Source organism: Ursus americanus, chromosome 2 (genome assembly GCF_024610735.1).
Source record: "Ursus americanus isolate L20-20 chromosome 2, mUrsAme1.1.p, whole genome shotgun sequence".
In the NCBI taxonomy this organism is placed as follows: domain Eukaryota; kingdom Metazoa; phylum Chordata; class Mammalia; order Carnivora; family Ursidae; genus Ursus; species Ursus americanus.
In genome coordinates, this window is record NC_142128.1 from 6648617 (window position 1) to 6673794 (window position 25178).

Consider the following 25178-nt stretch of genomic DNA (forward strand, 5'->3'; position numbering starts at 1 on the left):
TTCTTTTTATGGCAGAACAATATTGCGTTGTATGGACATATTGCATTTTGTTTATCGTTTTATCATTTGATGGACATTTGGGTTGTTTCCAACTCTTGACTATTGTGAATAGTGGTGCTATCCAGGCTATTGTGAATAGTGGTGCTATCCACATTCATGCACAGGTTTTTGCTTGAATACCTGTTTTCAATTCTTTTGGGTGTGTAATCAGCGGTGGAATAGTGAAAGTAACTTTGTCATGTTCATACAATGCTTTGCATTGTAACTTGCTGTGTTGCTAAGGTCTAGTGTGTTTACTTTAATAACTACCAAACTGTTTTCCACAGTAATGACACCATTTTACATTCCCACCAGTAAAATGTGAAGGTTCCGGTTTCTGCCCATCCTTGCCAACATTTGGTCTACACTTGTCTATCTTTTTGATGATGGCCACCTTAATGAGTGTGAAGGGTATTCCATTGTGGTTTTGTTTTGCATTTCCAATGACTAGTGAGGTTCAGCAACTTTTATATACCTGTTGCCTGTTTCATAACTTCTTTTTTTTTACTTTATTTTTTATTATGTTCAATTAGCCAACATATAGTACTTTGGTGTCGTGTTCAATGATTCATTAGTTGCGTCTAACACCCAGTGCTCATCACATGCCCTCTTTAATAATACCCATCACCCGGTTACCCCATTCCCTACCGCCCTCCCTTTTGTAACCCTTAGTTTGTTTCCTGGAGTCCAGAGTGTCTCATGGTTTTTCTCCCTCTCTGATTTCTTCCGATTCAGTTTTCCCTCCCTTCCCCTGTGGTCCTCTATGCTATTCCTTATGTTCCAGATATAAGTGAAACCATATGATAATTGCCTTTCTCTGATTGACTGACTTCACTCAGCATAATCCCCTCTAGTTCCATCCATGTTGATGTAAATGGTGGGTATTAATCCTTTCTGATGGCTGAGTAATATATTCCGTTGTATATATGAACCACATCTTCATTATCCATTCATCTGTTAATGGACATCTCATCTCCTTCCACGGCTTGGCTATTGTGGACTTTGCTGCTATGGACATTGGGGTGTGTGTGCCCCTTCTTTTCACTATATCTGTATCTTTGGGGTAAATACCTAGTAGTGTAATTGCTGGGTCATAGGGTAGCTCTATTTTTAACATTTTGAGGAATCTCCATACTGTTTTCCAGAGTGGCTATACCAGCTTGCATTCCCACCAACAGTTGAGAGGGTTCCCCTTTCTCCTCCACATCCTTGCCAACATTTATTCTTTCCTGTCTTGTTAATTTTTGCCGCTCTGACTGGTGTAAAGTGGTATCTCATTGTGGTTTTGAGTTGTATTTCCCTGATGGCTGGTGATATTGAACATTTTTTCATGTGTCTGTTAGCCATTTGTATGTCTTCTTTGGAGAAGTATCTGTCCATGTCTTCTGCCCATGTTTTGACTGGGCTATTTGTTTTTTCAGTGTTGAATTTGAGAAGTTTTTTTTTTTTTTTTAAGATTTTCTTTATTTGTGAGAGAGAGAGAGAGAGAGAGAGCGAGAGAGAGATCTTACAAGCAGGGGGAGTGGGAGAGGGAGAAGCAGGCTTCCCAGTGAGCAGGGAGCGAGCCCAATGCGAGGCTCGATCCCAGGATGCTGGGATCATGAACTGAGCCGAAGGCAGAGGCTTAACTGACTGAGCCGCCAAGGTGCCCTAGTTTGAGAAGTTCTTTACAGATCTTGGATACCAGCCCTTTATCTGTAATGTCATTTGCAAATATCTTCTTTAGATAAACGTGTATTCAAATTCTTGCCCATTTATAGTTCAGTTGTGTCTGTTTGTTTTTGAGTTGTAAGAGTTGTCTGTATCTTCTAGATAAAAGACCCTTATCAGATAAGTGATTTGCAAATTTTTTCTCCCATTCTGTAGGTGTCTTTTCACTTGCTTCATAGTGTTCTTTGTAGTACAAAATTTTTAATTGTTATGTTGTACAATTTGTGTATTTTTCCTTTTATCGTCTGTGATTTTAGTGTTGTATTTAAGAATTTATTGTAAAATCTGAGGTCGTGTGACCTGCCCCAGTACCATTTATTGAAGATTATTTATTCCATTGAATGGTATTGGAAACCTTCTCAAAATTCAGTGGAACATAAACACATGGGTATGATTTTGGACTCCAAATTCGATTCCATTGATCTCCTTATGCCCGGACCACACTGTCTTGATCATTATAGCTGCGTGGTAAGTTTTGAAACTGGAAGTTGGAGTTCTACAATTTTATTCCTTTTTTTTTTCAATATTGTTTTGGCCATTCTGGGTTCCTTACATTCCATATGAATTTTTATTTGAGTATGTCAATTTCTACGAAGAAGTCATCTAGGATTCTTATAGGGAATACATTAACCTGTAAATCAGTTTGAGGAGTATGGCCATCATGACAATATTAAGTTCTAACCCATGATCATTGGATGTTTTTCCATTTACATAGATCATCTTTAATTTATTTCAACAATATTTGTGGTTTTCAGAGTATAAGCACTTCTTTTATTAAATCTATTCCTAAGTATTCTGTTCTTCTTGATGTTATTGTAAAAGAGTTATATTCCTAATTTCACTTTTCGATTTTTTATTGCAGTGTATGAAATAGAATTGGTTTTTATGTTGATCTTGTATCCTGACACCCAGCTAAACTGGTTTATTAGTTACAATAGACTTTTACTGCATTCCTTCAGATTTTCTATGTACAACATTATGTTGTCTTATAATAAAGATGCTTTTACTTCTTTATTTCCTCTACAAATAACTTCTTTCTTTTCTTGTCTTGTCTTGTCTTTTCTTTCTCTACATTTGCTGGCTAAAATTTCTAGTACAATATTGAATAGGAGTGGTGATAGAGACATCCTTGTTTTGTTTAATCTTCAGGGAAAGTGTCCAGTTTATATCCATTGTGTGTATTAGTTATGAGTTTTTCGTAGGTGGCCTTTATCAGGTTGAGGATATTCCTTTCTGCTCCTAGTTTGTTGAGTGTTTTTATGCTAAATGGTGTTGGACTTTTGTCAAATACCTTTTCTGCCTGTATTGAGATGACCATGTGGTTTTTTAAAAATTTTGTTGTTATATAGTATTATATTACGTGGAATTGCTGGGATAAAGCCCTCTTGGTTATGGTCTATCCTTCTTTTGATACCTTGCTGGGTTCAGTTTGCTTGTATTCTGTTGAGGATTTGTGCATCCGTGTCATAAGATACGTTGGCGTGTAGTTTTCTTGTTCTGTGTTATCATTATCTGGTTTTAGTATCAGGGTAATACTGGCCAGGTAGAATGAGTTTGGAAGTGTTCCTACTTCTTCTATTTTTTGGAAGCATTTGTGCAAAATTGATGTTGATTGCACTTTATTTATTTATTTTTATAAAAATATTTTTTATTATATTATGATAGTCACCATACAGTACATCCCTGGTTTTTGATGTAAAGTTCCATGATTCATTAGTTGCGTGTAACACCCAGTGCACCATGCAATACATGATTGCACTTTAAATATTTGCTAGAACTCACCTGAGAAAGCATCTGGAGCCAAGCTTCTTTTTGTCGTTTCTTCACTAATAACTCAGTCTTTTTATTTGTCTTTCAGATTGCTTTTTTTTTTAATGTCACTTTCTAGTTTATCTTTTTCTAGGAATTTTTCCACTTCATCTAACTTATTGGCATTCAGTTGTTCGTAGTATTCCCCATAGTCCTTTTTATTTTCGTAATGTCCACAGTAATCTCCTCCTTCACTTCTGATCATAGTAATTGGAATCTCTTCTTTTTGCTTGGTCAGTCTAGCCAAATGTCTTTTGAAAGAATCAGCTTTGCTTTTTTGAAGTTTCTCCTGTTTTTTATTCTCTTATTTCCTAAATTTCTGCTGTTGTCTGTATTATGTGCTTCCTTCTGCTTGCTTTTGGTTTGGTGTGCCCTTGTATTTTTGGCATCTTTTTGACAGAAAACTGGGTCATTGATTTGAAATCTTGGCTCTTTTTAAAGGTAGGCATATATAATGAAAAACTTCTTTCTGGTCATTGCTGTTGCTACATCCCAGGAGTGTTGGTGTGCGGTTTCTTCATTTTTGTATTCTCCAAGTAACTCTGAAGTGCCCTTTTGATTTCTTTCCTGCCGACTGGCTGTATAGGAACGTATTGTGTAATTTCCACAGATTTGTGGGTTTTCCATGTTGTTTGTGTTCTTGTTTTCTAATTTTATTCCATTGTAATTGAAGGCATACTACGTATTATTTCCATCCTGACACAATTTCTTAAACAGCATGATTAATTAAAGTAGCATATTATGGTCTGGTGTTTCCAAAGAAACTCTGGTCCAAAAATCAAAGGCTAAGAGATCCAGGAATGTAATCCTGTTCCTTTGGTCACTTCAAAGATGTGCCAGGGACACTGATCTGACTGCTCTAGTGGTGGCCCGTATGTGTGACTTGCTCTGGCTCAGCCATTGGCTTGCAAGTTCGAGTAAAGGTCATAGAGGGAATAACTCCTGATATGAATGAATCCTGGTGTCTTTTAGTCCTCAGGTTGGTAGACCAAATTGTAATTGCTCCCAGAAAATTTTGCACTTCACTGTTATTTCCATTGTTTTTTTTTTTTTCCTTGCAGTACTGTTTCCATTCCTTACTCCAGTTTTTGAAATATTAAATATCTGGCTATTTCCAAAAAAAGTTACTGATTTTTTCACAAAATCTGTAAAAAGGATGAAGGAAAGTCGCCTCAAAGATAAACAAAAGGTAAATCTGTGGTGGTTACATGTGCACGTTCCCTTCTGATCTTTCACTGAGCTGGATACATTTGACGTGCACACTTCTAAGTATGATTTAATGGCAGGTAGGGAACTCTAGGGTTTAGAACAGGAGATTTCTAACATTTCAGAGAGAATGAAGAAGGTGGAGGTCAGGGAAGGAGATAAGAAGATGAGTCAGAGAGACAATGTTTAAAATTTAAGGATAAGCATGCCAATGAGTATGTCAGTGCATAAACTTTGGTGAGAGAAAAACTGCGACTTCCCTTCACTAAGTTGTCAAAACATAAAAATTACTGTGTAAAATCATTTTCCTGGTAGTATGATTTTGGCAGATATTACACTGGCAAAGGATCCCTTCAATTCTAAGCCTCTTTTCTTATACATTCGCTCGTGGAATTTCCCCTCAGGCACCTGGTCATGTTAAATTTGAGCCTGTCATAGTCTAGAGTGTGCAGGTGTCTTCTTTGGGTACTGAGGCTGCAAGCTGGCTGAGCAGGCTTTGCCTTCCTGAGGCCTGGTGGGCAGCACTAGGATGTGTGTAGGACAGGGAGACAGGGCTGGGTAGCCCAGGATGTCTCTGAAGATTGTGCAGAGTTCTGGGAGGGTGGGGCATTCGAAGATGCTGACACAGAAGCTGCCCGTGGACTGTGCAGAGGTCAGGAGATTGGTCTATGTGGCCATTCATTAAGAATTAAGGCTGGAAAAACAAAAGGACTGAAGTCAGGGACTTTCTCCTGAGCAGTAGGTATGACAGGAGAGGGACCAGGCACCTCTTGGGCCAGGAAGTTGTGTTCAAAGACCAGAGAAGCTGAGGATCAGAGAGAGCAAGAACCAAAAAGCAGTGGGACGTAATGGCTGGATTCCTGCATGAGAAATATCGTGCTCTTCAAGATTTGTAGCTGGACATTTTTGTTCACTTTTGCCTCTGGCAACACTAGTTAAACTTCTGGATGTGAAGGGGCCATTCTCTCGAGAGAAGTTAGATGCTGCACCCCTGATTTACTTCTGACTTCACAGGTGACTTTTGTCATTGAAATGTCTCTTTCTGTTTCCAGCACCGAGTGGATTTTCTCCAGCTGATGATTAACTCCCAGAATTCCAAAGAAATGGACACCCATAAAGGTAAGCAAGGAGAGCTTCAGATGGCCTTAATGGGGTGGCTCAGAGATAGGGGGTGGTTCTGAGATATGGAGGGAGATTTTTAGCAGATGGAATATCAGAAAATCGAAGAAAGATACACGTTCAGATACAAATGGTAGCCAAAGCATTTTCCAGAAGAACAAAGCCACAGTTTGTTCAAAGCTTAAAGGGCAATGATAGACAAAGCAGTCAGTGGTCTGCCATATGGGAGCTTGTTTGCAATGTCAATTCTCCATCCTAATCCAGACCCACTGAATCAGAACCTCAGTCTGGAAATTCACATCAAAGCTTCATCACATCAGAAGGCCCCAGGCCCCAGTGTAGGCGACTTTCACTTGGAACACTTGGTTAAACTTGTGTTCACTGGCTTAATCTACTGCAAGGTGTTTTTCCTTTTATAATTAAGAAGTAACTGGTGCTGGATGCCTTTGGGACTGTATACATATGACATTTCTCTTTAACCTGTCACCTACTACTTTAATCATCCATGGATGGTATTTGGATAAAACCATTATCAGTATGATGGTTGCAAAATGATGACTTTCTACTTCCACCATTCCTTCTACATTTGGAGTGATAGTCCATTGTTAGGGTGAGCTTTCCATTAATCATCATTATTGAATTTGCTTATTTATTTTATTTTATTTTATTTTATTTTATTTTATTTTATTTTATTTTATTTTATTTTTTACTATGTCCAGTTAGCCAGCATATAGTACATCATTAGTTTTTGATGCAGTGTTCAACGATTCATTAGTTGCATGTAACACCCAGTATTGTGTATATGTGTATTTATATATTTCAGTATGATCTCATATATTACTAACTTAGTCTATTATGTCATTTTTTATTTAGGTTGTTAATTTTCTCAGATATGTCCTTTGGAAGCCCTTTCAATTGGGTTCCTGTGTCCTTTTTTTTTTCTTCTTTCTTTCTTTTTCTTTTTTTATGTTTTCAATAGACTTTATTTATTTTAAAAGATTTATTTATATATTTGTCAGAGAGAGTGAGAGAGAACACACATGAGGGAGTGGCAGGCAGAGAGAGAAGCAGGCTCCCCGCTGAGCAAGGAGATGGATACAGGACTTGATCCCAGGACCCTGGGATCATAACCTGAGCCGAAGGCTGACAATTAACTGAGCCAAGCAGGCATCTCAATAGACATTATTTTTTATAGCAGTTTAAGGTTCACTGCAAAATTGAGTGAAAGACACAGTGATTTATCCCATATTCCTCCTGACCCTCTTACATACAGCATCTCCCACTATCAAAATTCCCCACGATGTGGTAATTTTGTTATAATCAATGTCCCTACAATGACACATTATCACCACCCAAAATCCATAGTTTACCTGACAGTTCACCCTTGGTGTTGTATATGCTCTGGGTTTAGACATATGTATAGTGATGTATATCTACCATTATAACACATAGAGTATTCTGTATCCTTTTTCCATTTTATTTTCTGAGCATTTCCTTATATTCTGGTGTAAGACAGTCCAGTTTCTCTTCTGTTTCCCTTGATGAGCCCTGAAATCAGCCATTTTCTCCAAGAAGCTGTTTCTTTTTAGTGAAAATCGTATTTAAAAACCAAAATCTGGGACCTAGGAGTGCTTGTTGCTATGAGGGTTTCTTTGCTTCTGTTTCCTCTCAGTGGGTCAAGCCAAGAATATCAACTATATTTACGCAGGAGTAATCAACATAAATATTTTTATATCCATAACCAGTGATTTAATTATGGTCTCTGCATCTGAAAGAAAAAAGAGGCTTGATTTATAGTTGTTTCTATGACAAAAATATTCCCATTGTGGTTAATTTCAAGCTATGTATGGTTTGACAACCATCTCACAAAATTCTTGAATATATAACAGTTTATTCTAGAGACAAATGATGGGCTTACTGTACTACACCACTAATATCTATATATCTGTATCTAGTACTATGTCTCTTTCTATTCTTTAAAAAAATTTTTTAAAAGATTTTATTCATTTATTTGACACAGAGAGAGAGAGAGAGACAGTGAGAGAGGGAACACAAGCAGGGGGAGCGGGAGAGGGAGAAGCAGGCTCCCCGCTGAGCAAGGAGCTCAATGTGGGGCTCGATCCCAGGGCCCTGGGATCATGATATGAGCCAGAGGCAGACTGAGCCACCCAGGTGCCCCTGTATCCTTCTATTCTTTCTTTCTTTCTTTCTTTCTTTCTTTCTTTCTTTCTTTCTTTCTTTCTTTCTTTCTTTCTTTCTTTCTTCTTTCTTTCTTTCTTTCTTTCTTTCTTTCTTTCTTTCTTTCTTCTTTCTTTCTTTTTTTCTCTCTCTTTCTCTCTCTTTCTCTCTCTCTCATTCTACTACTTTCTATGATGAAGGAAATATTCTATGTATGCTTGGTTCTGTACAGATTCACTACACACATGTGGTTATTGAGCACTTGACATGTGGCCAGTGTCACTGAAAATCGGAACCATATTGAATTTAGTATAACTAAGTACAACTTAAGTATAAATAGCCGCATCTGGCAAGTAGCTACTTTATTGGACAGCACAGGTCTAAACTTTGATTATCATGGGGTTCACAGTAATCAAGGGCAAGAATTCGATAGTTAAATTTATCCACAGCAGCATCACAGAAAGTATGACTGGGAAATCAGAGCTCTATAGACCTTTTTTTTCACTTTTTTATTGTTTTAAGTTGTGAATTACATGTTTGTGTCAGGCGCCGTGTTCATTTCAGTGCTTAAGTATTTAAATGTCCTGATACAGTTCGGATGAAAGAGATTAGAGCATGACCATACAGAGTTTCTGCCAGGAGAAAATCAAAGGAGAGAACAACTTATATTCAGAGTGGGGCCGTTCACTAAGGAAGGTGACTTTGAGGCCATGATTGAATAGGCATTGCTAATTCCATTCACTGGATTCAGTTTGTCTCTATTTCTTGCTGGCCAGTACCCTGCTATTGACACATTCCTTCTTCTGCTCCTTTAATGGCATGAATTATCCTGGTTCAATCACCACTCTTCTCACTTTGTCTGTGTCGTAGTTTCTGTACATATCAGAGGTCATCCACTTGAGAAGTTGTGGGCCAGGTCTTCTATTAGCTGAGACCTTGGAAAGGTATAATCTGTGCTTCTCAAGCTAGGTTGTGCACACAAATCACCACATCTCATGGAAGGTCAGATTTTGATCTGATAGTTCTAGGGTGAAGTTTGAGATTCTTCATTTCTAATGAGCTTCCATGTGCTGCCGATCCCGCACTTTGAGCAGCAAGAGTTTATCTGTAGCCCAATGGTGTTCTCTTAAGTTCCCGCAACTATGTTTAGATGAACGATCATTCATGTTTCCTGGCCATCAAGCCTTAGCATTGCAAACTCTCTGAAGAAATTTAAGTTCCATTTTAGCTGGAAGGATTTAAACTTTCCTGGGGGAGAAAGCTATCCCATGTGACTTAGGACTGAAGTCCTTTTAGGATTCTCCGAAGGACGTACTAATAACTCTGTGTACTTTAGACAGAAATGCCATCTCCTGAAATTACCTATGTGTGTTGGTGGGGAGCATGGCATGAGCAGGAGCAGATGGCCAAGAATAGTTTAGACCATGGGAATAACCAGATCAAGACAACTTCTGGCTTTTCTGGGTCTGTAAGATAGACATCAGAGTGCAAACCACTGTGAATTTGATTCTGAATTGCTTTTACATATTCCCTGCAAGGGAATTGGGAGTTTCAAATAGATTTCTATCACCTAAACTGTGATGTTTTGTATTCCCCTGCTCTAGCTAAAATGTCATTCCTCTCCTTTTAGCTCTCTCTGATCTGGAGCTCGTGGCCCAATCTATTATCTTTATTTTTGCTGGCTATGAGACCACTAGCACTTCTCTTTCCTTCCTTGTGTATGAATTGGCCACTCACCCTGATGTCCAGCAGAAACTGCAGGAGGAGATTGATGCCACTTTCCCCAATAAGGTGAGTGGTTCATACCTGAGGAGGGAGTCAGAATAAGCTCGGTTATGTCTCAGTAACAGATTAGCCCTCAAACTGAGTGGGTTTTCATAAAAAGGTTTACTTCTAATTCGCATTTGCATGTCCACCGTGGGCATAGTGGAGAATGGGGGTGAGTCTCTGCTTCATATAGTCATTTGGTGATACTGGGGAAAGAGGCTCCACTTTCTTGTACCTGCATTATCTGGAACTTGGGGACTAATTGTTGGCTGGGGAACAAGGAATTAGAGCATTGCTCACTTGCTTTTCAAATGGCCCTGAACTGACACACATCCCATCAATTCACAGCCCATTTGCAAAGTAGTTTCCCCTAAGTTCACATGGGCTGGGATCTATGGGGTTCATAGATGCCATTCATGGACATTGGGTGAGCAGAGAGTGTCTCTGCCACACACCCTATGTGTGTCAATTCTAATTATCTCCATGTAACAAGTCAGGAAACTGAGCTACAGAGAGACAACATAATGACCTTAGACTCGTACATAACTAGTGGTGAAGAAGCCAAGCAAGGAGCCCGGGTTCCAGGATCCTTACTGAACTCTTAACCTGTACAATGTTGTCTCTTAAATATAACACCCAGTGATAGGCACATATTGCCCACACTGTTTAGAGATCCCTGCCCAACCTGGAGTTCCCTACTTGTGAAGCGACCTGGCCTCTGGGGCTGGAGTGGCCTATTGGGCAAACAGTGAAACCCCAGACCAACAATGAGGAGACCTTTCCAGCAACAGAGGGTGGGGCTGAGTATAGGGTTCTGATCCCCTATTGAACGTTCCATAGAACTGAAATTGTGTGTCCACATTTGGTAGCCTCCAATCCTACCCTTCTCTTGCCCTATTTGTGTTGAGAGGAACTGGTGTCTCCCCCAATTATTTATGGTTTTTATACAGTATAGTGTTTCTCTCTAAATACGGTGAATATAATTGAAAAGCTAGGAAGCAGGATATTTCAACTAGAAGAGATTGTGAGGCAGAGGGGATATTTCTTGTTGTATGTTCTTCCATGGTGCGGATGTGTGACTTCTGTTTTGAAAGGAAATGGTGATTTCAACATATTTTACTTAAGACTAAGGGTCATAGGGAAGGAAATATAAAATAAGATAAAAACAGAGAGGGAGGCAAACCATAAGAGACTCTCAAGTATAGGAAACAAACTGAGGGTTGCTGGAGGGGAGGGGTTGGGGGATGGGGTTAATTGGGTGATAGTCATTAAGGAGGAGACCTGATGTAATGAGCACTGGGTGTTATATGCTACTAATGAATCATTAAATTCTACCCCTGAAACCCATAATATACTATATGTTAACTAAATTGAATTAAAAAAAAAAAAAGATTAAGGGTCACAGTCTTAGTCACTTTTGTTCACAGGAGGAAGAAAAAGCACTACCTGGGAAGGATTTCAGGCCCTGTTTAGGGGATTGTCCCAGCAGTTTCCCCTTGTCATTACTAGTACACACATGTCAGTGGGCCGTCGAGCAGGTCAAAGGACATGGTAGACATTAAAATGTTCATAATGCCCTTTAACAAAATACATGATTCTTAGGTGTTCCTAAGACTTCAGTAGTAGTGTATAGAGTGAGTCGGATGTTGATCCCAAATCTCAATGTATCAAAATCTGTTTCTTTCCTTCCAGGCACTGCCCACTTACGATGCCCTTGCACAGATGGAATATCTGGACATGGTGTTGAATGAAACTCTCAGATTATACCCAATCGGTGGTAGACTTGAGAGGGTGTGTAAGAAAGATGTGGAAATCAGTGGTGTGTTCATTCCCAAAGGGACAGTGGTGATGGTGCCAGTCTTTACTCTTCACCGAGACCAGGATCTCTGGCCAGAGCCTGAGGAGTTCCGTCCTGAAAGGTATAGAGAACCCTGGAAAGGGGAACCCACCCTCATATTGGAGGATATTCTGATATTTCCTTAGTATAGATGACAAGCATGTGGTTGTATAATTATTTATTTGTACATCTTTTTATTTTTAGAAGTATTTTTCTTATTACAAAATGATCATTGTTGTCAAACTTTTACAAACTGTAGTTGAGAAAAAAGAAAGTTAATGTCATCACCAGTCACATACATCATTATTAATCATGTGATGTACGTCCTTGTGGATATTTTTCTATGCATATATAGATTACTGTAAGTTAGGATGTTATTGTATCTTTTTTGAACTACTTACTTAATGTAACAGTAAGCTGTAAACAACATACCGTATTTGCGTTTGTGATTATATGCATATACCAAGATATACTTAACCATTATCTTATTTAGGAAAACGGGACTTTTTTCTCATTAAGTTTTTTGCCCTCTCTAGCGCTCTGAATTTACTCCTCCCATTCTCACATTCCATCTTTGTAACCCTGGGCCACCGTTTCTGCTAGCTGTAGTGTGACAGCAGAGGCTGTGGAGCTGAGTTCACATCCCTGGCAGGAGGAGCGGCCTCCTGAGGATGGAGGTGTGCACAGGTCCTGTGCTGTCTGTGGCTGCAGACCTGTGCCAGCTCCCACCCCTCTCAGTACCTGGGGTTCATCCAAAGCAAGCTCTTCTGCTCTCTAGCTATGTGAGAGCTATCTAGCTTCTGATCATTCAGAGCACAGTCTGGCTTTGGGTGCAGCTTGAATTCTGCTAAGTCCATGCTTTCCTGTTTATTGTACTGGTGAGCAAAATTCGGATGAACTTTTTAGGGATCTAGACGTTTAGCCCCTGCTTCTAAGCTCCCTGATGGCAGAGCCCTCATCCTGTTGCGTGGTGTCCCTAGTGCTAGCAATGCACCTACACATAGTACTTGCTGAAAGAACTCAAAAATGACCAAGGCATCTGTTTTCTGGACCAGGAGACCTGATGGTTCCCACAAGCTCAGCATTTGCCTCTCCTGTCGCTTCTCAAATGGAAACCAGAGAGCACTCCTGGTACTTGTCTGTGATTCATTCAGTCATGAGAGGAAGTGCTTACCTGTGTGTGTCAAGGACTGTGCCAGGCAGTGTGGAATCCATGTATTGAACATGCCTATTATGGATAATTTTATTAAAACTTTTATTTATTTGAGAGAGAGAGACAGAGAGAGAGACAGGGAGACAAGGGTGGAGAAAGAGCACGAGTGGGTGGAGGGGCAGAGGGAGAGGGAGAAGCAGACTCCTTGCTGAGCAGGGAGCTCAATGTGGGGCTTGATCCCAGGACCCTGGGATCATGACCTGAGCTGAACACAGACACTTAACCAACTGAGCCACCCAGGTGCCCCTATTGTGGAGAATTTTTGACATATGCACAAGCATATTCTATAGACACAAGTCTATGAAATACTTTCATTGAATCTCTGTGTGCCCATCACCTGCCCAACAACCACTAACCTGTATCAGCTGCCCCATCCGCACACTGTTATAATTCCATATCTGTTTTCCATTTTACTTTAAAGCATATCATCTGTAAACATTCCACCATCTTCTCCATAATATAATGAGTTTTAAATAATACCTCACCACAATGCCATTATCACTTTCCCCAAATCCACGTTTCCTTGATATAAATATGGAGGAATTAATTTTGAATAAAGTATACGTCAAACCTTCAAGGAATTTAGAGCGTTGGGGAACAGATAGACAAAAACTCAGTAATTATAGTGATTGTTCATATCTGTGAGTATGATTATAGTGGAGTAGCACCACGTGCCTATGTAAATCATCTGAAAATCTGTTCTGTGTAAGTGGTTGGGGTGGTCCTAGCAGGGAGGGTAGGGAAGTAAAGGGGAAAAAAATAATAATGTAAATCATGGGAGGCATTTCTCCTGCTTCCTTTGTCCGTGGATATATGACAAACATCATTCGGTGGAGGCAGGATCCTACCTTTCCTTCAGTCAGGCTTGTTTCTTCCTTGCCTTTCAGAGTGTGAACATCTCACCACCATGAATATAATTCTAGTGTTGAAGATAAATCCTTGCAAAACCATTCACCTCATCTCTTCAACAACACTGAATGCTCCCATAGGGGAAGGGGTATCCAATGTAGCTTATAATTGTCACAGCAGAGTAAGCGTAGCAGGATTTCAGTAACCGGCCCATCAAAGTTTCCCATGTAGCCCTGGTTGAGAACCCCGAATATGTAGCTCTTGTGGTTTTTATGTTTTCCTAACTTGTTTCCAACATGTATGGTGGAACCAGGTTCAGTAAGAAGAACAAGGACAGCATAAATCCTTATATATACCTGCCTTTTGGAACTGGACCGCGAAACTGCCTTGGGATGAGGTTTGCGATCATGAACATGAAACTCGCCCTTGTCAGAGTCCTGCAGAACTTCTCCTTCAAACCTTGTAAAGAAACACAGGTCAGAGAGAGAACTTTCTGCAAAAGGAATGTTTCATTGTTTTTTTAAACTAAGAGATATGGAATAGATGTGTGTGTGTGTGTGTGTGTGTGTGTGTGTGTGTGTGTGTGTGTGAATGTACTCATTTATGCTTAGTAATTTGTTCTGTCAGCCAGAGAATCTATTTGGAGCCATCTGTGACCTTGAAGGGTCCTTCAGCTCTTGAGTGCCATGTCTGTGGTTTATGACCACCCAACCATAAGGGTCATGTAGTCAATACAGTTCACGTGACATCATTATTCACAGACCTATGACCTTGGGCCGTGTTTTAGATTTCTTTCAAGTCTGCTGAAAAGAAGGGAACACGTTGTGCACAGTCACGTCGTGCAGTGAAAACCATGATGTGACTTTTGAACGATGCTCTTCTCCACCACAACTTACAGACACTCTGGTGACCAGGGTTCTTAAACCCTCATTGTACATGGGAACACTGTGTTTGTTAAAAATCCTGATGACCAGGTCATCTTAGACATTGTAACATGATTCTCCCAGAGCGTGGCTTTGAAAGTGCCCCCATGATTCTGAAGGGCCAGCAAGGTTGAGCATCAGTGGTGTGAAGCATGTCTGCCTGATGTGAAGGACGCCCAGGGTCCAGGCCATCCTGGCTGCTTGGCCCCACCTTCTGCAAGCCTGACTCCAGTCCGGCTACGCTCCCTTCCATCCCAATCTGTCATCATGAATGGATATTTCCACGGCAGAGGTGACAGGATGTTTGGCAGGGTGGATGTCCATACGATAAAATGTGTAATAAATGCTCAGGATTCAATGTATAGAAAACTCAGTCTGGCACTTCTCAAAATTCTTTGCCATAATGGCTAGGAACCTGTTTTAAATTTTAAATGCTCATCCTTTTCCCTTAAAATTAAAATCAAAAAAGAACACCAGCCAACATGAGTGTGTCTCCAGCCTGGTACAGAGTAAGTACTCAATGGATAATCTGTTGAAAGAGTGATGGATGAATGCTTCATGCTCCAGTCTTGACAGTTTACAGAGTAATTTTAAAGAATCAGAGATAGATGATTCTAAAAACAGTATTTATATGTTTGTAATGGATTATTGTCCTTCATGTATCTTGCCTGCTTTGCTTCTGTGGTTGGAAGGGTTTCATTTGTTGGTTCTCATGTGCTTGTTTAACTGTTGCAGATCCCCCTGAAATTATATACTCAAGGGATAATTCAACCAGAAAAACCCATTGTTCTCAAGGTTGAGCCAAGAGATGGGAGTGTGAGTGGAGCCTGAGACTTTCCCTAAGGACTTCCCCTTTGTTCTTCAAGAAGCTGTATCCCAAATCACCAGAGACCTCAATTTCCTTTGTGAGTAAAACCCAGAAATAAAGATGAGCTTCATGTACTGCCCGTGACGGACGAGTAGGGATTCTGTACGTTCGTTAACTTTCTCCAGTGTCTGTGTGGAGCATTAGATATTGTGGAGAGTAAAGGAGGTGATAATAATTGCCAGAGATGTAGACTCAGCCTGTCTGGTTCACACAGGAGACCCCCAGTTAGTATCATCTACTCCCCTGAGCACTGATCAAGACTAAAACTTTCTCAACAATTTTATCAGCAAACTTTAATGGAGACAAGAATTACTGTGGTGACTGTGGCAGGAACATTTCTATCATATGTCTAATTTTGAATATTCTACATTAAATATCCCACTGAGCAAGTCAATGAGCATCACTTTGCAAAAGTATTAACTGATGGTTTCGTGCACATTAAGGGGGATTCTGTAGAACGATGAATGAGAGCCGGTGACCGAACGTTTTGACCATCACAGTCACTGGGTGGATGGAGCTTGTTCAGATTTCCAGTGTGATATGTCAAGATAGGTGAGAGTTAATCCACTGTGACTTTGCCTGTGGCTCAGAAAGTATATTCATAGTTTACTTCTACGGGTTTTGGAGCACGTGTTTTTTATAACTCTCGATTGAGGCACTTAGGATTATATGATTAGTTTTCATGTCCTCTGCCCTGATGTTCTGGTAGGCAGGGAACGTGCTTTCCCTTTGTGCTCCAGCCTCAGCTCCCAACTGTCCTGACACAGTGAACATCAAATCAGAGATGGTTGATTGGCCAGGTGATTGGACAGAAATGCTCAAAGCAGGTGTCCATTTCAGCTGGTATCAGGAGCTGCATAGGATTCTTCCTTTTCCTTCCCTCCCCTCCCCATCCCTTCTTTCCCTTCTCTACTCTTCCTTTGGCTCTCCTTCCTGGATAATTCAGTCCTAAAGCCATAGGTAGGGCACAGCCAGGTGGGCAGCCCCACACCAGGGGGGTCACAGTGACTCCAAGTTAGAGACTGAGTAGGGTGGGGAGGGTGTCCACATAGAGGAGCAGCCTGGCATGGCTATGGGAGCCCAAGCTAGGTGAGAAAGTGCCCACACAGAGGGCTGGTCTGGGAGAGCCTCCAGAGCTGAACTACAGTGTGGAGAACCCAAGGAGCATGGTGGGGGCATACATGAGTGTCAAGGGATGGACTGAGGGTTAGTTACATGAAGGGGGATTGATCAAATAAGTAAATATATTAAAGCTACATGGTTTCAGGAGTTTCTCGGTGTTTGAGAAGGGAGCCACTGATTTGGAAAGGGAGAAAGCCAAATGAAGCCTGTGTATTCAGAGACTGGAAGTGAGTGTGTCAGTGTAGTGTCATGCTTTCCTATGGCTAGATGGTAGATTGGTAGAGAGAGATAGAAATGTGTGTGTTTGTCTGTCTGTGTGTAAAAACACATACCCCCTACCTCTCTCCACAGACAGCTCTTAAAACGGTGAACCTGTTGAGAGCAATGAGCACACCTTGTGCCCAGATCTTGGCTCATAAATGTCTTTTTCCTCTTAAAGGAACTAGGGCTTTTTAGAGAAATGGGTGATTCCAGGCTGAGAGAGCACATGACGAGCCTGGAGCATCTTGTGCTACACAGTGATGGGGACACGTCCACGGGACGCAGAGCTAATGTGAGGGGCTTCACCCACCCATCAGGCGGGATTTGGGCATCATGGTAACTAATGAAAGGCAGAAATTATAACCCATTAAATAAAACCGGAAACTCGAGTACACAGAGGTGGAGATAAATTCAGGGATAGGTTACAGTTGATGAGGACACTCACACAGTTCCAAAGTACTACAGCTCAGACACCCATGAGTTACTGAGGAAAGAGCAGCTCACAGAGCAGAGACCTGGCAGACCAGTGAGCATCATCAGGAACAGGAGGAAGTGATGGCGCATCACCTGACAGGTCGTGGTGAGGAGCCCAGTGTCACCTCTGGGATATTCTTGCCAAGGAGGCAAACCCAAAAAGAAATCCCACAAACTGTCAGACAAACCAAAATGAAGGAATATCTACTCGTAATCTGTACTGGTGTGTAATCTTCTACATAGTCCGGTCCTGAAAGCGGTAAAAAGGAGAAGACAAGCCAGGAGTGGAGTCACTGGCCCCCAACCGCACCTCACAGCAAGCAACGCCTAATTACCCGGATCAGCCTATCCCAGGAAGGTGACCTTTTAAGAGTCCGTCTGAAATTTCCTGTTGGGTACTAATGAGTCATCTGCAGGATAGAAACCCTGCAAGTCCATCCCCCAGAATGAAGGTGTCCTGGCCTGAAGCAATGCTTTGTTTTCCTTCTGTGCTCTTCCTGCCCCACCCTCCTCCCTAGAAAACCCTGCATTTTGTACACCTCCTGGGAGCGTCTGTCAACTTGGCCTGTGGGATGGCTCCGATTCATGAATTCCTTAATAAAGCCAATTAGATCTTCAAGCTGCCTTGCTGGAATTTTGTTTTTTATCAAAAACCAAACAAGGAAGTGTTCCAGACTGAACCAAAGAGACTAAAGAGGGGTGACATGTAATCTCAGTGTGTGAGCGGGGTCCTTCTGCTATAAAGGACATTGTGGGGACAGTTGGGGGAATTGAAGGTTCTGACTGTTACTTGTAGTAATGTGTCAGCGTCCACTTCCTGACTTTGATGAATAATATCTTTGTAGGAATTATACGGGTTTACGAACTATGGCAGCCCCAACCACAAGTGTGGCCACAGCCTCATGAGAGGAATGTCAGGGCCACTGAGCCCAGTCACTTCCAAATTCCTACCCACAGATTCTGAGATAATAAAATCATTGTTTTATGCCACTGTGTTAGGGTAATTTGTTTCCGAATATTCAGTAATGCAGAGCCAGAGGAGCTGGGATATCTCGGATGCCACAGCAGAGAACTCAGCAGACGGTCCAGGGGTTGACTGTCAGCTGGGCTTGCTGGGCAGGGAGCGAGGTGGTGGTGGTGGTGGCCTGTGTCTGTGTCCAGTGTGTCTGTGTCCAGTGTAGTGTATGTGTGTGTGTGTGTGTGTGTGTGACTGTTTGTGTACAGGTGTGTGTGTGTGTTTAAATGTGTTTTGTGTTTACAGGGGACTGTGTGTGTCCAGAAGTTGTGCGTGTTTGTGTGTACAGGATGTGTGTCTATGGGAGCAATGGTGCTTGTGTGTACAGGGCTTTGGGTACAAGGTAGTGTGTGTGGGGGGGTATGTGTACACATATGTAAAGCGGTAGGGTCCCAGCAGTTGTTCTGTTGGGAGGCTGAAGATTACTGCCCCCACTAGGCCGTGCTGCTGGAGATGCAGACGGTGCCTGGATCCAAAGCCAGCTGTGCCGAAAGGAGCCGGAGGATCTAGTTATTTAACCCTAAGGGCCTCAGTTTCCCCATCTGTGATGCAGGGATGATAATTGTGGGCCTGTACATCCCTGTCAGAGGGCTAGAGAACACTCAGGAGTGAATGTATACTCCGAGCAAGGTTGGGGGGACGGTGAGGCTGGGTCTCGGGTACCAGTGAGAAGGGCCCAGGTCAGCAGGGGCAACTCCCGGTCCTTATAGAGCCATGGACACAGCCACAGACCATCAGGAACCTTCTGTAGAACCAGGGCAGAGAGCTGGTGTCACTTGTAAGGTGCAGGGCATAAAGAGAGTCTGAAGCCCTCTTTCCCAGCCCAGAAGTCATACCCCCAAACATCCTGAGCTCATTCAGGGAGGAGCAGGGAAAGGGCAGTGGCAGGGGAGGATCAGAAAGACTGAACTCAGAGAGGCTCATTACCTAAGTGAGACCAAGGAGTTGTTTTATGGTAACAAGAAATCCTCCCTCCCCAGTGTCACCCAGGAAGGGCCTCCTGGGGGTGATGATGTCAAAGATGAAAAATGAAAAAGCTGCATTTTCTTTGGACATCTGTGTGTGTTCACAAGCAGTATGTCTCTCATTTCTGTAGTTGGAACCATAACACCACTGGTTGATTAACAACGATGAAATGGAAGAATCAGAGAGCTGGAAAGATCTGACTGCTCAAGTCAAAGGCTTTAATTTTACAGGGTCTCATTTGATCCTCCTAAAAACCCTCTGAGGAAATTGAGGCACAGAGAGCTTAATAACTCCCTTTTGGTGAGAGAGTAGAAAAGGTGGAACCCTCTGTCCCGTGGCTCCACTCACTATGCTGAGCGGCTTCCAGACAATTCATTAGTCCCAGTGCTGGGCTGGAGCCCACTGGCCTGCAAAGGACAGAGATGGCTTTGTGGCTAATGTTGACCCCACAGCTGTCGTTTCAGGGCCTACACAGTGCTGAGCACCCAGTAGGCCTTCAGTAAATATTGTAGCTGTTTGTGAAACACATCTTGGAAACAGTACGTGGACTCCACCAGTACCTGCATTCTTTTCTGACTTGGGTGCTTCCCACCACCTGCTATTTGAAGTTCTTCTGAACCTCAAACATTTCTAGAGGTCAGCAGGAAGGTTGTTGCTCTGGTTTTTGTTTAGATGCACAAACATTTCCTAGTTACCATTCTGGAACAGGTCCGAATATACCCTGTAGGTAGGGAAAAGTCAGACCGATGGATAGACAGATTCCATATGGCTTGGTGCTTTTTTTTTTAATAATAGTTTTTTATTATGTTCTGTTAGTCACCATACAGTACATCCTAATTTTTTGATGTAGTGTTCCATGATTCATTATTTGCGTATAACACCCAGTGCTCCATGCAATATGTACCCTCCTCAATACCCATCAACGGCCTGTCCCAGTCCCCCACCCTCCTCCCCTCTGAAGCCCTCAGTTTGTTTCCCAGAGTCCATAGTCTCTCATGGTTCATTCCCCCTTCTGTTTACCCCCCATTCATTCTTCCCTTCCTTCTCCAGCAATCTTCCTGCTATTTCTTACGTTCCATACATGAGTGAAACCATATGATAATTGTCTTTCTCTGCTTGACTTATTTCACTTAGCATAATCTCCTCCAGTCCCGTCCATGTTGCTGCAAATGTTGGGTAATCGTTCTTTCTGATGGCTGAGTAATATAGCATTGTATATATGGACCACATCTTCTTAATCCAGTCATCTGTTGAAGGGCATCTCGGTTCCTTCCACAATTTAGCTATTGTGGACAATGCTGCTATGAACATTGGGGTGCATATGGCCCTTCTCTTCACTACATCTGTATCTTCAGGGTAGATACCCAGTAGTGCAATGGCTGGATCATAGGGTAGCTCAATTTTTAACTTTTTAAGGGACCTCCACACTGCTTTCCAGAGTGGCTGTACCAACTTGCATTCCCACCAACAGTGTAAGAGGGATCCCCTTTCTCCACATCCTCTCCAACATTTCTTGTTTCTGGTCTTGTCAATTTTTGCCATTCTACTGGCGTTCGAACACTCTCACCATTATTATTCAACATAGTACTAGAAGTCCTTGCAACAGCGATCAGACAACGAAAAGGGTTAAAAGGTATTCAAATCGGCAAAGAAGAAGTCAAACTGTCTCTCTTTTCAGATGACATGATACTCTATATGGAAAACCCAAAAGAATCCACCCCCAAATTACTAGAACTTATAGAGCAATTCAGTAATGTGGTGGGATACAAAATCAATGCTCAGAAATCAGTTGCATTTCTATACAGGAACAATGAGACTGAAGAAAGAGAAATTAGAGAATCGATTCCATTTACAATAGCACCAAAAATCATACGTTATCTCGGAATTAACTTAACCAGAGAGGTAAAGGGTCTATATTCTAGAAACTACAGATCACTCTTGAAAGACATTGAAGAAGACACCAAAAGATGGAAAAATATTCCATGCTCATGGATCGGAAGAATTAACATAGTTAAAATGTCAACTCTGGAACAAACAGCCCTTAAATTTCGGGCCCAGAAAAGGCCCCGAATCGCCAAGGAACTGTTGAAAATGGAAAACAAAGCTGGGGCATCACGTTGCCTGATTTCAAGCTATACTACAATGCTGTGAACACAAAGACAGCATGGTACTGGCACAAAAACAGACACATAGACCAATGGAACAGAATAGAGAACCCAGACATGGACCCTCGGCTCTTCGGGCAACTAATCTTTGACAAAGCCCTGGTGCCTTGAGAGCAGAGAGAAGGAGCACTTGTCTCCAGATGGGGTCGGGAGGAGTTGATACCCGGTTTGAGGCTTCTAAAAATTTATCTTTAACAATGAATATATAGATGTACATGCTTTAGAAAGTTGAACAGTACTACGGTGGGTATAACAAAGCTAGTGGCACCTTACTCCACCCATCTCTTTCTTGATTTTCTCCTTCCTTTTGGCAGAGGCCATCTCCTTGTAGCTTTCAGGAGAGCGATACAGAGGAGTACATTTTTCTTAATGGGTGTGTCTGAATATATCTCTGCTCTACCCTCTTACTTGATGTCTGATTTGAGCATAGACTTCTAGGCGGGCTAGAATTTTCTCTGTGAACTTGAAGAACCAGACTTGTCTCTAGAATCACTGTGGAGAAGATTAGTGCCCTTCTGGTTTCTGATTCCTTGTACGTGACCCGTGTCTTGCTCCCCTCCCCCTTGCAAGGAGTTGCAAGCATTTGGGATTTCTTTTTGTCCCTGGTGTTCTGAAAGTGGATTACAGAGTGCCTTCCTGGATCTGCTGTCATCCGTTATGCTGGGCAGAGGTGTCCAAGAGGCCTTCAGCAATGATGCAAATGTTCTGTTTCTGAGTTGTCCAACATGGTTGCCTCCAGGCACGTGAGTCTATTGCACACTTGAAATGTGACTGGTGTGGCTGGGGGACCGCATTTCTGATTTTATCTATTTTTTAAAATGTGTAACTAAATGTAACTTGCCACATGTGTCCAGGGGCTGTATATTGGATGGTGTGGTCTACTGGCCTTTTATTCTGGAGTCTTGCTCTTCAATTCTGGGAAATTTTCTCAAATTATTTCTTTCATTTTGTCTTTTCTTTGTTCAGAGACCCCTATGGTCAGATAACGGAACTTCTTGAATTATTCTCTAGCTTTCGTAATATTTCCCCTTCCATTTTTTGGAGTGAATTACTTACATAAAATTAACGTAGTGAACGTGTCTTTATTTAAAATTTTGATATTTTATCCCCATTTATTTTTTTCTGATTGACTTATTTTTATTTATTTATTTTTATTTTTTTAAATTTCAGTTGTAGACTTCAGTTATTCGTCAGTTGCATATTACACCCATTGCTCATTACATCACGTGCCCTCCTTAATGCTCATCACCAAGTTTCCCCATCCCCTACCCGTATCTCCTCCAGCAGCCCTGTTTGTTTCCTATTGTTAAGAGTCTTTTATTTTTTGTCTTTTTCTCTGATTTTATCTTATTATATTTTTCCCTCCCTTCTCCTATGATCCTGTTTTTTAAAATATTTTTTTATTATATTATGTTAGTGACCATACAGTACATCCCTGGTTTTTGATGTAAAGTTCGATGATTCATTAGTTGCGTATAACACCCAGTGCACCATGCAATACGTGCCCTCCTTACTACCATCACCAGCCTAACCCATTCCCCCACCCCCCTCCCCTCTGAACCCTCAGTTTGTTTTTCAGAGTCCTAGTCTCTCATGCTTCATTCCCCCTTCTGATTACCCCCCCTTTCTTTATCCCTTTCTTCTCCTACCGATCTTCCTAGTTTTTATGTTCCATAGATGAGAGAAACCATGTAATTGTCTTTCTCTGCTTGACTTATTTCACTTAGCATTATCTCCTTCAGTGCCGTCCATGTTGCAGCAAATGTTGAGAACTCGTTCTTTCTGATAGCTGAGTAATATTCCATTGTATATATGGACCACAACTTCTTAATCCAGTCATCTGTTGAAGGGCATCTCGGCTCCTTCCATGATTTAGCTATTGTGGACAAAGCTGCTATGAACATTGGGGTGCATACGGTCCTATGATCCTCTGTTTTGTTTCTTCAGTTCCACATATGAGTGAATCCATATGTTAATTGCCTTTCTTCGATTGATTTATTTGGCTTAGCATAGCACCCTCCAGTTCCGTCCAAGCTTGGATGTCCATCAACAGATGAATGGATAAGGAAATTGTGGTATAGATACACAACGGAATATTACTCAGCCATCAAAAGGACGAAATGGTACCATTTACCTCATTGATTTCTTTGCATTAATATTGATTTTTAAAAAATACTGTGCTCTAATAAGGTGTGTTATTTATATGATTACCAAGAACTTGGCAGCTTTGCCCTTAAGTGGAATGCCCCACTCTCTTCTTTGGTCTCAGTCCTGCCTGGACGTCCCAACTGAATTTTCTAAAACAGTGTGTTGGCAAAGAGAGAATGAGTTCTCCTTATTCCTGCTGTTTGGTTCTTTTGGAGTTTAACTTTTCTTGACCTACAAGGCACTCCACTTAGGGAACTGTTTAGAGACCAATTCTGCCTGCTAGGAAAGGAGGACAAGTGGGTTCTTATCCTGGAGTTTCTTTCGATCCTACAGAGGTGGGGAAACGTGAGGTGTGGTGGTCCTGCTCTCTGCCCTGTATTTACACAGCTGGACAGACACTGCAGGCTCCAATTAGAATCCAGGAAATGAAGTCTCTAAACATTGTGTTCTCAGTGGCTCCTCGCACAGCCGGTGGTAAAAAGAGCTATTTACATATAATTGATAAGAAGGGAAAAGATCAATAGTCCACATCCAGCAAACTCTCACCTTTTTAATTCTGTTTCATTTAAAACTTGAACTCATGTCTCCTTCTCCTGGTAAAAGAAACTACATTGCATCATTTGGGGTTACTCTATAACTCTTGTCCTCTCTTAGTCACCAGTTGACCTGTTTATGAGTTCATATTCAGTGACCATTTGTAAAGGGCTTGTGAGGGTCAGGTATCTGGCTGGGCAAAGTCAACAGATATACCAAATACCATTACTTTATAGGAGCTCTTGATTTATCGCTCAATAGTTGTGTGGTGATTTGTTTAGTGTCTCTCCCTCCTTTAGAGCGTCAGGTTCATAGGGCAAGGATTTTGACTTTTTTCATATGTCGTGCTTGGCCCATGGACTGAATGCAGCAGGTACAGTACAGTATCGAATGACAGTGGGAGAGGGGCCCACCTCCTCCAATTGTAGGAATGTCCACGGACCTGTCACTTACCTCACCACTGCCACACCTACCACAGGGCCCTGCCACCAACACTTAGATACCACCTTGGTATCCAAAATTGGCAAGATCAAGCTTGACCTTACCGAGAAGAATGGGAGCTTGATAGCTTAGGAACAGACACAGAATCTTGCTTTCAGTTTTGCACACTCGGGATAGTGACCTGTGAAATTTGAATGTGATACACAAATCATTCCAGAGCAACACTGGCTCCCCTACTGTGAGCAGTTCTCCTGGCCAGTCGAAATCAGGCCCCGCTTCTGAGAAGAGGCACCATCTGGGCTCACGATACAAAGGGATGGGACTATTAGACAGCCAGGGCTCCTTGCATCACTGAGTTTCTGCCAGCCTGTCCACCTACTCTGATATCTGAGCCAAAGGCTTCCCTGAATGGTATTTGAGATTCAGTTTTGACCAATAGCAAGGGAGCCTGAGAAAGCAGATAAATCCTTCACTCTTGAGGAGGACGCATAGTTACTTTTCCTTGGCTGTATTATAATTATCTGTTAGTTTCCT

The 25178-nt window shown here is 41.8% G+C and overlaps 1 protein-coding gene across 1 annotated transcript in view; it reads left to right on the forward strand.

Moving 5' to 3' along the window:
- Positions 1 to 15602, forward strand: part of LOC123777277 (cytochrome P450 3A12) — a 43571-nt gene extending 27969 nt beyond the window's left edge. The window contains exons 8-13 of the mRNA XM_045773818.2: positions 4620 to 4747; positions 5817 to 5883; positions 9692 to 9852; positions 11521 to 11747; positions 14041 to 14203; positions 15386 to 15602. Coding sequence (XP_045629774.2) covers positions 4620 to 4747; positions 5817 to 5883; positions 9692 to 9852; positions 11521 to 11747; positions 14041 to 14203; positions 15386 to 15481 — 842 coding nt within the window. The 3' untranslated portion in view covers positions 15482 to 15602. The remainder of the gene's footprint in view (positions 1 to 4619; positions 4748 to 5816; positions 5884 to 9691; positions 9853 to 11520; positions 11748 to 14040; positions 14204 to 15385) is intronic.
- The last annotated feature ends 9576 nt before the right edge of the window (positions 15603 to 25178 follow it).